Genomic DNA, 13,031 nt, shown 5'->3' with positions numbered 1-13,031 from the left:
TCAATTTATTAATGCAGTGAGTCATTTAATTTGAGTGGGTGGGATATGCGTTTGATGTTGGCCTACCGAGAGAAAAAATAAACCCTTTAAAGGATTAAATGCAAATGGGAATCGAATTAAATATGAAAAATTCACTTATTGCAACGATGTCATAGGGGAAAAGTGCGGCAAATACTTCCTCTTTGGTATTGATTCCATGTCATTTATTACAAAGTAAACTTTTACTCGCGTTTTTTTGCACCGATAATTTTTAACATGGGTTTTAACACGCTTTTGTAAGTCACATCGAAATATGTCGCAGCTGAAGAATGAAGGAAAAAAAACGTAACATTTTTCATAACACATACGCTATAAACAAATCAATTTGTTTTCATTCATTTGAATCGAGTTATTTTTTTTTACCTGTTTGGCTCAAATTTTGACGTGCGCTTCATTCATCATCGAACGAGGCTCATGCAAATAAACTGGCATTCATACACAATGCCGCCTAGTACTTAATGTAAACAACTTGAAATTCCTCGCATTTCACGTACATGCAATGTTACAAAATCCCAAGAGGATCCACACAAAAATTCAATCATTCACATCCGAGGTTCGCGTCAGTGCACAACAATAATTGGAAAAATAGAACGCATTCCAGCCTGAATTCAAAGCATTTTTGATTCATAATAAAACTAGAATATTTCGAAATTGTAATAAAAACCACGGAAATATCGAACATGCAACATATGTCTGTGGCTTCATTGTTGATGAGAAAAATAGTTTATTTTATCAAGTTTGAATGAATTTCCGAATTTGTTGAGCTTCACCATGGTGTTTTTATGATTTAACCATTTATATTGAATTAGGTATGTGCATATTTTTTTATTCGAATACCAGATTTGCATTGAATGAATTTTGTTGATGTTTTTATGCAAGATTTTATTTTTCATCAATCATGTTGCATTTTACCATTGAATTTAGTGATTTTTCGAGCTTCAACCACTTTTCATATAAAATAAAACACATTTATTAACAATGGTCTTTTTTTCCCTAGAACATCCCGTGTGGAAAAAAAAATGACTGACTGTAACTTCAGTTGACTCTAATTGATTGAATTTATGTTTTTGTTCTAAGAAAATCACTTTGTCCCAAATTAAGCAACTTACATTGATTTGTAACTTCAAATGATTTCAGTTAACTATGATAGACTTACACTACACTTTGTACTGAAATGTCAATCAAAGTAAGTCATTTTTGTCCGAAATCAATTAACCGACTGCTCAGTTACAATATTCTCACATGGGCAGCTCAACAGAATTAATTTTTGCCTCAACGAATCAATTATGTTTATATTTGGTTTCAACATATAACAATTATAAAATATGTATAGAATGTATGAATATTCATTTCATGTATCAACAGACTGTTCAATTTGATGTGGAATCGTCGCACATGTCAATAGTCGTATCGCTCTCATATTTATGCGCAAATGATGTGACATGTTGTGTGTCACATGTTGAGCAAATCGTCAGTTGCTCACCGCGAGCCTTGTTACATCTATCGTTCTCGTAGTAAATGTTGTTTTTACATTTTTTTCCTCGTTGTCGGTGTGACATGTTGGAGGAGCGGAGTAACGTGCAGCGTGAGAAAGGAGAGAGAATGAAAGAATGTGTGAGAGAGAATTGGTGTGCGCCAAGCTGAGAGCATAGCATAACATTCCGACACACTCACAGAGAGAGAGCGAACCGTATGAAACATGCAGGAAGAGAGCGACACCGCCGCGTTCTGTGTTTTTGACGGAGAGTAAAAGTGGGAGAGAGCAGAGCATGGAGAACTTGTTTCATCTGTGCGTCGGTAGTTTAAAATTCTAAACAAGAAGCAACAATATAAATAGTCGTTAGAATCATTCATCGTGCGAACACCGTACGAGACGGTCAATAGACTCTGTTCTGCGTGTCAAAAAAAATTATTTCTGTACCGTCGATACGAATTCACGTTACATCGTCAAATAATCCGTTTAGAAATTGGGATAGTTTTCAACGGTAGAGTTACAAGAAATTCAATATTTTTCGCAAACGGAAAACCAAAAAACAAAGTCATCGAACCGAAGAAGGAGTTAAAATTTTCATCGGATTCCATTTTTTTCGGAGAGAATTCATAATTTTATTAGCTGAGATTTACGAATTTTACGTTTTAACATTAAATGTGTTTCATTGTGCTGAAATTAGATTTTGCAAGGGAGAAACAACAACGGAAAATTTGTTCTTGATGTTGAATGCTGGTTCCATTCAATTGAAACTGAACACTTGCGCAACAGTTTTCATTACATATTGCTTGTCTCGTTATCGAAGTTTATGTTTGACATCGTTTCGGTTGAATTCGGTTTTGTGTTTGTGCCTTTAAAATCTGTAGCCGAGACGAAGGAAAATCAAATATCTGGGTGCATAAATAAAGTGTCAATAAAACAACGGGTGACAACATCTTATTTGAGATTGTGATTATCTGCCCATTGGAAATAATTTCCTGTGAAAAATCCGAAAATTACGGATTTGTTCAGAAAAAACAACAACAAAGAAACGTAAACAACATACACAAACACACATACACACACAGAGAGAGAGAGAGATAGAGAGACGGGAGAGAGGAAAAGCGAGAAAAACCCAGCGAAAATGTTGTGCTCAATGAAAAGTGTAGTTGCTGTGCTGTTGGTCGGTTCATTGATGTTGGTGAATCGTGTTGAATGTGGATCATGTCGCGAATCAACGTTGTGCTGCAATGGTCGTGACTCATCGTGCGTTGTGCAGAAAGCCCCCATAAATTCAATTATCGAAGATCTGAATGACAAGCCCTGTTATTGTGATCATGCCTGTCTGAAACTTGGCGATTGCTGCTCCGATTTCAAGCAATACTGTGGCGGTAAGTAGCAAAAACTAGTAAAAAAAATAGAACAGAAATATAAAACGACTCGCGAGTGTAAAACGGGCATATAATTACCGGTCACCCGTTTATGTTGGTTGATTTTGTTTATTTGGCCGATCATCAGAAAAGCGATTATGAAAATCATGGATTTATATTCAAATAAATAAATAGGCGCGCGCTCGCTCACTCACTCGCTTATGCTTATCGATATCAACAAACGCCAATTCGAATCAATTGGCCCATTAATAATGTTTGCGTGTCGGATAATATATCCAAAAATAGACATTATTGATTTACGTTATATTTCAATCGGGTGGCGGATATAAAACCAGTTGATAAATGGAAAATGGCTGATTTAGCGGCAATCAATTTTATTTGCCTGATTTAAATATGCTTCGTCGAGCAAAATTACAAAATGTTTCCTAACAAAATCCATCCATCCCCCCGAACAGAACACGGCTGAATATTTTAACTTCCCTCAGTTTTGTATGTTTGAGAATTTGTTATGGGAAAATATGCTAGAGGTGGCCTATGCTTCGGGGTTTCAATGTGAATATGCCACGGAAATGTTCAAAGAGAACGAGAGTGAGCTAGGGATTTTCGGCATGTTTTGTCAGAGAGAGAGAGAGAGAGAGAGAGAGAGAGAGAGAGAGATAGAAATGTCATGAATGTTCAAAGTTTCGTTTGAAATCACATGCGATTCTGATGTGGGAATTCGAATAACTCTAGGTTATTGACTGAGGTTTCAGCTCTAATTTTCATTTGTGTGTGTGTGTTTTTTCTATCTGTACGAGTGTCTGCCGGAACAAAGGAAATGCGAAAATCCACCGAGTGAAGGAGGAGAGAAAAAAAGATCATGGTTTATCGGGACTTCTCATGCATACAAATTGAGTTCTAGCCCATTAGACAACAAATTCTAGGCGGAGAATGGTTAATGAATTGATTTTGTCGCCTTTATTGGCAACACCATGCCACAGCTGTGCAGTCAACATTATTCCATCGCATTAGAGGCAAACTTTTATTTGCTAATAGATTAAGATGAAGAGATACACACACAGACACACTAAAATAGTCTGCAATGCAAATGGATTACACAAAGGCCACTTTGTCCACTTTTAATTCGGTGGTGAATGTGATTAAAAGCGAGCCACGCTTGCCATTTAAATATAGAGTATCAAACTAACTTTGCCGCATCATAATACGTTTAAAGGTAGAATGGCTTTGAATACATCAGGTGCAATGGAATTGGTTGTGTTTGTGTTTTAGCTTAATAATGCCAATGATTTTCCGGGTTATATTCATTTCCGAAAAATCTCGTTTCAAATTAACAAATAGCGCCTAGGGAAGGTTGAACTGTTTCTCATTAATGAGTGTTGACCTTTTTTTTTCAAATCAAAATTGCAATTCACCAGAGATTTCAAGCACCCCGTTTTCATAGCGTTCAATTCGTATTGGGATTGAATCCCGTCGTTTTTCGTGTGAAATATGAAAAGCAATTTTTTTAAAAATTGCTATGGAATCAGTGACACTCACGTTATTATTGATGGAACAAACAATGGACGAGAGAGAGAGAGAGGCAGAGCGAGAAAGAGAAAAATCAACAAACACACACCTTGGGGAGCATTTAGCGGAAATGACTTTTGGTTGACATTAAAATGGATGCACCGCGATGAGATGAGAAATAGCAGCAGGAGCAGCAGGCGAGTCACACATCAAACCGAGCTGATGAGGTTCAAGTGTAAAGTGCCAGTGTCCGAAATGAAAATTATGTAAAATATTCATTGGCAACAAAATTGTTTACTGTCATTGCCAGACACAATACAATATTGAAGTGCCGAAGCGCTCTATTGTTTTGTTTGCATATTTTGTGGTTTGGTCGTCGTCGTCGTCGTCATCGTCATTGTTGGTTTTTGCACTGGGTTTTTTGATTCATGCAAAATTTAATTATGCATCGTTGAGCTTTTGTGCGACATCGATGTGGCGCTGCGCTATTGTTGCCATTATAAACGACACACATACAAACAAGGCACCTCATCGAAATGTGTAAGAGGTAAACGAAACAACAAACAGTAGAAATTGCTTGTTTTGTATGTGTGATCACCATACACAAACACCCAAAAATCATGACAACTTTGAAATTTCAAGCGAATACTTTAGCGCTCGTGTCAAAATTAATATCAACGAAAATGCATACACTTGTAGCATCACCAGGGGACACATTAACTAAATGTCAGCGTACTGAAATCTTTTTTCCGACCGGTTGATGTGACAAAACCGCGAACAAATTTGTTTTTCTTGTTTTATACGAGAATAAAAACAAAGAGAATGGAAAGCGAGAGCAACGATTGCACCGAGAATTTATTTATGAACCGATGGAAAACAAACAAAATAAAAATGGAAAACAAAAAAGCATGTTTGAAAAATAATGGGGAGTCGGTGGCAACAGTTTATCTCAGTGGAGCATTTTACACCATTAACTCAATACTTGGAGCTTCAATTTATTCCATGAATCACACAACCAATTCGCAGTATTTGAATGTTCGCTGCGATGTGGATTGTTCCACATGCATTTCAAACTGTGAACGGTGAAATTGAATGCGCACGTAAAGTGGAATGTAACAGTTTGATAACAATAACATTGCTACCGCACACTATAAGACGAGAGTCACGCATTACAACTCAAAAATTGATTTACCTTTCCGTTTAATTTCGCTTTCAAATGCATAATTCAGGCGTTGCAAAAAGAAAACAACACCATAAAAACTTTTTCCACGCTTTTCTGAAGGTGTAATCTGTATATCGTATTTAATTGAAATCGGGTTGAGAAAACGGAGCGTATGTGTGGATGTGTGTGTATATATTAAATAACTCATGAACCCAGTAAATTCAATAAAACTGGCAATTTCCATAATTTAAAGTAATTCGTTTATATATTTTGGGATGGTGGTCGGAGAATAAAAAAAGGTGAGCATAACTGGCGTCTGCGGTTTGTTTTCCTTTCATTTCATTTCATTTCGTGAACAGCATGCGAGCAACAAATCCCGAAATGCGTCTTCAATACCCATGCATGCTACGCTATTTCAATCGTATTTCTCTCCCTAGCCCCATTTTTTCCCCTTCAACATGTGAATTTGTAATTTGTTCGTTCGCACATTTCGACTTGGAGCAAATGTAGCCCAACATCCATTTATATTTCTCACCGCCGATAAAAAAAAAGCGTACACAACGAACGAACGACGAACGCACTGAACTTTCCAGCATTGTAAATGTGTAAAGATTTATTATCGTTACTCTTACAATTTGTTTCCCTTGGTGTATGCATAAGTATCGCAGCATCCACCGAAGATAGTAAGATGTTTTTTTCGCTATAATTGCCGTTTGGCAAAAAGTTCTCGTGTGTATGTTTACAGTGTACACATGATACGGGGCAATTATCTTGTTGCACTGAAACCTGGAAGTGTATAGCACATACCACACATACACACCGCACAAAACCAGACCATGAAATTCGATTTGTTTGTAGTAAATTACAGCCCAAGCAAGGATTGGGCAAAGTATGCCGTTGTTTGTGCTTATTCGCCGCAATAAAATATGATCTCGCCGATAAATTGAGAGCAGTTTTGTAACTTTGGCAACGAGCAGAGTATGAAACTCAGCAAATATTCCTTGCAATCACAAACACACCAGAAAACATAGCCACAATCTGTATACGGGAACAAACATCGCGTACATTGAATTAATTGCACCACACACATACACATAGACAAAGTACACTCTATACGCGCGCCATAACGACGAACAGTGGCCGGATTGGGCAGCAAAACTTTATGGAACCAATTGTGTGTAACATGCTTGTTTTTGCACGTCATGTCATTTAGCCTTGATTGCGGTGGCGGCGGTTCAATGACAAACTTTTTGCCGGAGATAGAGTAAGAGCGAGAGAGCGCATCTTTTGAGGGTGAAATATCTGTCGACTGAATTGAAACCCAAAGATAATATTGAGTCGGTTTTTTCACATCAATTTATTCCGTTACTTGATATACACGCCACACACCATAGAAAACTTTCGCTGCTGTCGATTGATTTGTATTCGTAATTTTTCGAGCGGATACATTTGGATCATTTGCAAGAGAGAATTATCGGCCTGTGTAGACTTTTTGTGACTGGTGTCACACGCACACAAATCTAATGCGAACGACGAACTTTTGTGACGAACAATAGAGCGACCATTTTGAAAGCAGCGACAGAGAGGAAGTGATGGGAACAGGAAAACGCATTGAATTGGTTGAATCACTCCGGGGAAGTGGCTCTCTGACTACAGTGGAAGAAAAAAAAAGAATCATTCAGGAAAACTGTAATTTCACGAACAATTTTTCTTTCTCTCTCGCATTTCTTTTCTTTCATTCACCGACGACGACGACGACATTACTGGCCAATGTTTCTTTACGCATCTATCCGTATGACGGTGTGGATGGCACTGAAATTAGCTTAGGTAAAATGCTGTACGGCCACGATGCAAAGTGCTCGGCAAAAAATTGCATGCATATTTGTTACAAGCAAAATGAATGGGAAGTCATTAAAAACTGGGTTTGAAAAACACGAGCAAATTAGACCGCTGAGAAATGGACTCATGAACCACGAGAGTGAAGCGAAACACACAGCAAAAAATATCGCATTCAAACTTGAGAAAATTGAGTCCGTTCGGTGAAAATTATTTATTTTTCACACGGTGTGAAAAAAAACGAGATAAAGACGGACACTCCATCCATCCACCGTCACAGAAAAAATACTGTTGTGAATCCGAGCGAAAAGGAAAATGATTTTTTTCATCTACCTCACTGTTTATATATATTGGTATTGTTTGCTATCACGCTTCGCTGCAATTGAATTCAAAAGAACCGAAACCTGACCAATAAACAATAACAAAAACCATGAAAATATTTTTCATGCATAAAAAATTGTAGCAAACTTCAGACTTGTTTCCGTTTCATTTTCTTTTTCCTCGGTAATAGACCAACAGCTTTGTGGAGGAAACGAAGGAAGAAAAGCGTTTTTTCTATTGCTTTTCGCTGTGTAACTTGTTTTTTCGCTTCTTTTTCGAACCATTTCCATTTGATTGGACACATCATTTTCAGATGTGTTTTGCCGCCATTCCAAGTATATTTCCATCTCGAATATTGAGCGTCGAAAAATCAGCACCACCACTGAGATATCACACTGTCAGTCACCCGAAAGAAAGAGAGAAAGAAAAAGTCATACATAATAATAAAACCCATAACGGCGCTTTTCCAATGATCAAGTCGGAATATGCATTTTACCATAGACATATCGACGTCAGAAGACTGTTTCTATGGCTTGCCTGGTTTTGCCATTGGAACACCAGCATTTTCAATGAACACGAGCATTGGTTTTCAGTTGTGAGAAATTTTTCTAATTAATTTTGCTCCATTCAAAAATTCCAGAAGCAAAAAACGGGTAATTACACGACGTTGCATTACTTGACATGGCTTTTTTCCTTTTGTTCGCTCTTAGATTCAACAGAGGAAGCAAACAAACATAATTCATATTTTCACTGAAAGAACAAAAATTCTGTTCATTTGAAGCGAACAAAAGCTGCTCTCCAATCATTCAACGGACTGAGAATCAAAGCGTATGAAAAATATAGTTTTTCCCCGAAGTGGAAAGTCCATTTGAATATCCTTATTTATTTATGATGCATCACAAAAGGGAAAATGTTCCGAATGCTTCGCATAGGACTTAAGCTGATGTCTTGTCTTATCACATGCTACGGCGATACGGATTCACAGTTGGACTCTATTGTTCAAGTGAGATCTCCTTGGCAGCAGACCGTATGGCGAAAAACTTGTTAACATGAAGCGACATGCTTTTGTGTTGAAGAAGTGCTGATACTTCGAATTCAATTGAATTCTGTTTAGTTAAGCTGAAAACATTAGCCATTATGTTTATTGCTTGCACATGTATTCACTCGGAAATGGCCATCCGAGCATTATTATATGCGAAAGAATGTAGAAAACTATTCGAAAAGTTTGTATGGACCACTCAAAGCTGGCAGCTCCATTCTATTTGAACAAATTGTTACGGCAAAATTTTTGTATGTACATTATTAAGAGTTACTCGGATGCAACCATATATGAATTTCAAACTGAATTCCAACTTTCACCGGACACAATGTATGAGAGAGAGCAATCGATGAAAATATCCTCTTGTGGTTTCGTATAATATTGATAAAGTGTAAACTTTGCGTTGGAATTTACTGAAATTACATTGAATTAAGTGAAGGAATTCCAATAACTTCCGCTCAAAAAGCACACCCAAATTAAAGCACACCGAGAAACCATATTTTATTAACAGTATCGAATGTAGCGAGAATTGGGTTCAGGTTTCAGGTTAAAGCAAATATGAATTATGAACTTTATGGAAAGTTCATGCTTTGGATTTTAAAAAAAAGTTCCATCAAATATGATGGAATAGATGGAATAACCCATTGTTCTATAGCTAATCTCAATATTTAAGGGATTTGATTCTAATCGACCCTATGGCACACGTGAAAACAGGAAACTCAAATCTCTCTTATCTTCTTACGTTAATTCCATTGCTACACGATTCAGCTGCTTTATTGTCTTACCGAAAATAGGATGCAATATGAACATATTAATTTGGCTTAAAATTACTTTCAATCTATTATGATGATGAAGTTGGGATGAACATGATATTTGCAATTTAACAACATACTTTTTGATCTGATATTCTCTCGATACTTGACACCGCCCAAGGCTTAAATAATTCAACATTCATTCTCGGAAATAAGATCAACGCACAATCCAATTAGATGCATTACAACACCGAAAAATTCATCAAACTTTGTTCTGTTTCAACGAAGTGTAAAATCGAATCGAATATCAACTTTTCGAAGTGGAAGGAAAATCGAACTCACAATGTCTATCGAACGATGTGATATGTGGCGCAACTAGGTGATGGCCGCAGAAGTTCTGTCAAAATTCATACACAACCAACTTGACATTCGGTTACATAGTTCAGCTAACCCATAGTACATCCATCCATGGGCTAGGTGCGCCACCAGCGTAAAAAAATATAACAGTATATGATTAATACACAGCACATTGTGAGTTCGGGAAAATGAAGTGAAACATTTTTCCACATCGTCTTGAAGCATTTGTTCTACTGCAGCATTCGCTGTCACAATTGCTCTGTTAACAATAGCTGCCATATGAAGTGCAAGCTACGACACAATGAAGACAATGATTGCGACGGTGAAATTCACTTCTGCAATGTTCACACCATCTTCAAAGAGAAATTGCTGGCGAAGTAATGATATGGTCCAATGAGAAGTGCGATCTCGAGAGTCTCTTAAATGAAACATTCAAGTAATATTCTGGGAGCATTGTTACACTAATGACCATCACCCGTTGAAATTAATCGGAATGCTCAACAACGAACTAGTCGGTATTTAATTGAATGGAGACATTTTACGGATTATGATACTTTGAGCGCACTTGTACCAAATTCAATCCGATTTCAATTATAAATAATTATAAGTGCTCTCGAGTTTCAAATTCAATTTGAAACGCAGTAAACCATTGAAAAAAGAATAATACAAAAAATGTTAGCATTTAATAATCGATTGATTTTCATTTAATTGAATCAAAGACAACTATTTGGATTTTTACGTGTTCGAAAATTAAAATTAGGTTGAAAAAACGGTGTGTTTTTGATGAATTTTCTGCTGGCACTCTTTCTTACTCGAATTTCTTTGCTATCTTCCGAATTTGGATTTATTTAAATTACTTTTGATTCATAGAGGACGATTATGTTGGGGAAACTCCTATTGAAACACCCTTAAAACGTTATAAAGCATGAGAACTTAAACCTAAGTCATACTGCTGGTTTTTACATTTGTGTTCAATTGTCCCTATTTCATATGTTCACTATATATAGCAAAGCACATATTTGAATCTATATTTACATGTTTGATATGATACAGTAGTGCCGACAGCTTCTATATTTCTATTTCGAAGCCAAAAATTTCTTGTGATCTTTCTTCATAATCTGGATTAGACTCCCCTTTAAGCGCTAAAACGATTCAAGAAGATTTTAGCTTGCATCGTTTTTCGAAGCTTACTGTAGTACATTGACTACTGACACCTTTTTATACACTTCTTGTTTTCGATCTGTTTTTTTTTTTCATATACGTTATTTTTATCACTTATTGTTTAGAAAACACGTCAGTGCATAGCCAGTTGAATGGCATTGTTGATCAGAGATGTTCCAGAAATTATTGTTGTTTTTGAATTGTGCAAAATGAAATTAAACACGTAAAAATAAGTATCGTGTAAAAGATGTGCATGCAAACAAAAACAAATGCAATATTTTCAATAGGGATTCTTATTACTTTCTTTTTCAGTTTTATTTATAAAGAACTAAAGTCATTATAAATAAATCATCTGCTATACAGTTTTGTGTACACCAATTGAAGTGTAACAATTTCAAGTCAGAATAATTTTTTCTTCACAAAATTGCAAGAGTTCAATAAATTGTGTGTCAATGTCATTTAACTCATGATGACTTCATTTGAAGATTAATTTTTCAAACTTCACTTGATTCGTCATTCGGCATTGCACGTCTTTGTATCCAATTGCACAACAGCGATTTATTGTAAGACAATCTCTTCAAATTGAGAGAAGAATAATTACTTCAACAAACAGTGTAGGCAAAATGTCATTATAAAAGACCAGCGAATGTGCATGACGTACCAGATCTGGACAACTTTTCAATGATATTCGTCTAATTTCCATATGAAGATAAGCCAACGGCGTTGGCTCAACGCAATGTTTTCCTCTCAACTAGCGTACAAATCACATAATCTCATTGGATAGTCGAAATCCCATTCGATTTATCGGAATGAAAAACGATTTCAATCAAAAATCGCAAATAAATCTCATTACCGATTTGTTTGTCCTGTTCTTCGAATGGCATCATCACTGCGACAAATATGATTCAAAAGAATGGGATGGAAAAAATGTTATAAATTCGTCGGAATTCGATAGATAAATTTGATTCGTTTCACAGTTTGCACTCAAAATTAATAGCCGGCAGCACTTTCGTTGCTCCAACGATGTATTCTTTGTGTTTTTTACTGTCTAATTTACGACTTTCACAGATCGATCCTTTTTTCTATTGTGATATCGCATCGGAAATTTTCCAAGCCATTTCGTTGCTTTTGTTGAAGATCATCAAAGAGGTTATGAAATAACGAAGAAAAACGAATGTAATATTCAATTTTGAAAGCAAAAGCAAAAGTCAAATTCAATTTTTATGATATCGAATGGTGGAAGAATCTAGTTAAAGCAATACCAAAAAGGTATCAATGTATTGATACAATTGAAAAATAAATGCAATCAAAAAGATTGAAAGAAATCGATTCAAATTGTTGTATAAACTGTTCAAGAGGAATGAGCTGATGAAAAACCATGTAATTTTATTAGCTGTTGGCACAGATGAGTGCCAGTCTCTGCACTTGTTTTGAACCATCAAAAAAAAAATGAGACAAAAATTGGATGAAAAATAAAGCCGAATCAAATTCAGCAACGAGTGTGAACATTTGTGTGAAATATATCTTATTTTACGACTATTCTATTCTGTAGCAAATCGCATTTCGAACACAACATAATCCTCGCCTAAATATAGAAGTGTATAATGTGGTACAGATGCTTGGTGCATACAATATTAAGCATCTCGAGTTTCTTTTTCGGTTTTCAATGAAAACAATATACCCATCTAAATCAACTGGGAGATGATTTTTCGTGCGATAGCATGATTTCTGCAATGCCATTTGTTGGTCGACATTGTTATTGTGATTTTCAGTTTGTTGTGCATAATTTAAACTTGTGATTTAGACGTTTGTCTTTCGAGTCTACAACACGAACGCCAAGTGGTGTTGCTGTGGCGTCGTTGTGCTCTGGTGAAGAGAGATGGAATAAAAAAAGGAAAAAAAAACTGCAAACAAAACGAACAGTAGCTTGAAATGCATTCGAGTGGTTTGCTTGCTTGAGCCGGTCGTTATATCTCATTTTATAGCACACACATATACA

At 36.2% G+C, this 13,031-nt stretch overlaps 1 protein-coding gene across 1 annotated transcript in view; it reads left to right on the top strand.

Moving 5' to 3' along the window:
- Positions 1–1,878: 1,878 nt before the first annotated feature.
- The window catches only part of LOC129566891 (somatomedin-B and thrombospondin type-1 domain-containing protein), an 83,497-nt gene continuing 72,344 nt past the window's right edge, over positions 1,879–13,031 (top strand). The window contains exon 1 of the mRNA XM_055443265.1: positions 1,879–2,898. Within this exon, the coding sequence (XP_055299240.1) occupies positions 2,652–2,898 (247 nt within the window). The 5' untranslated portion in view covers positions 1,879–2,651. The remainder of the gene's footprint in view (positions 2,899–13,031) is intronic.

The sequence above is a fragment of the Sitodiplosis mosellana genome, unplaced genomic scaffold (genome assembly GCF_009176505.1).
Source record: "Sitodiplosis mosellana isolate CC-2019 unplaced genomic scaffold, AAFC_SMos_1.0 Smas_scaffold_1, whole genome shotgun sequence".
Taxonomy (NCBI): domain Eukaryota; kingdom Metazoa; phylum Arthropoda; class Insecta; order Diptera; family Cecidomyiidae; genus Sitodiplosis; species Sitodiplosis mosellana.
Note: the sequence above shows the minus strand (reverse complement) of the source record. Positions and strands in the feature narration are given on the sequence as shown.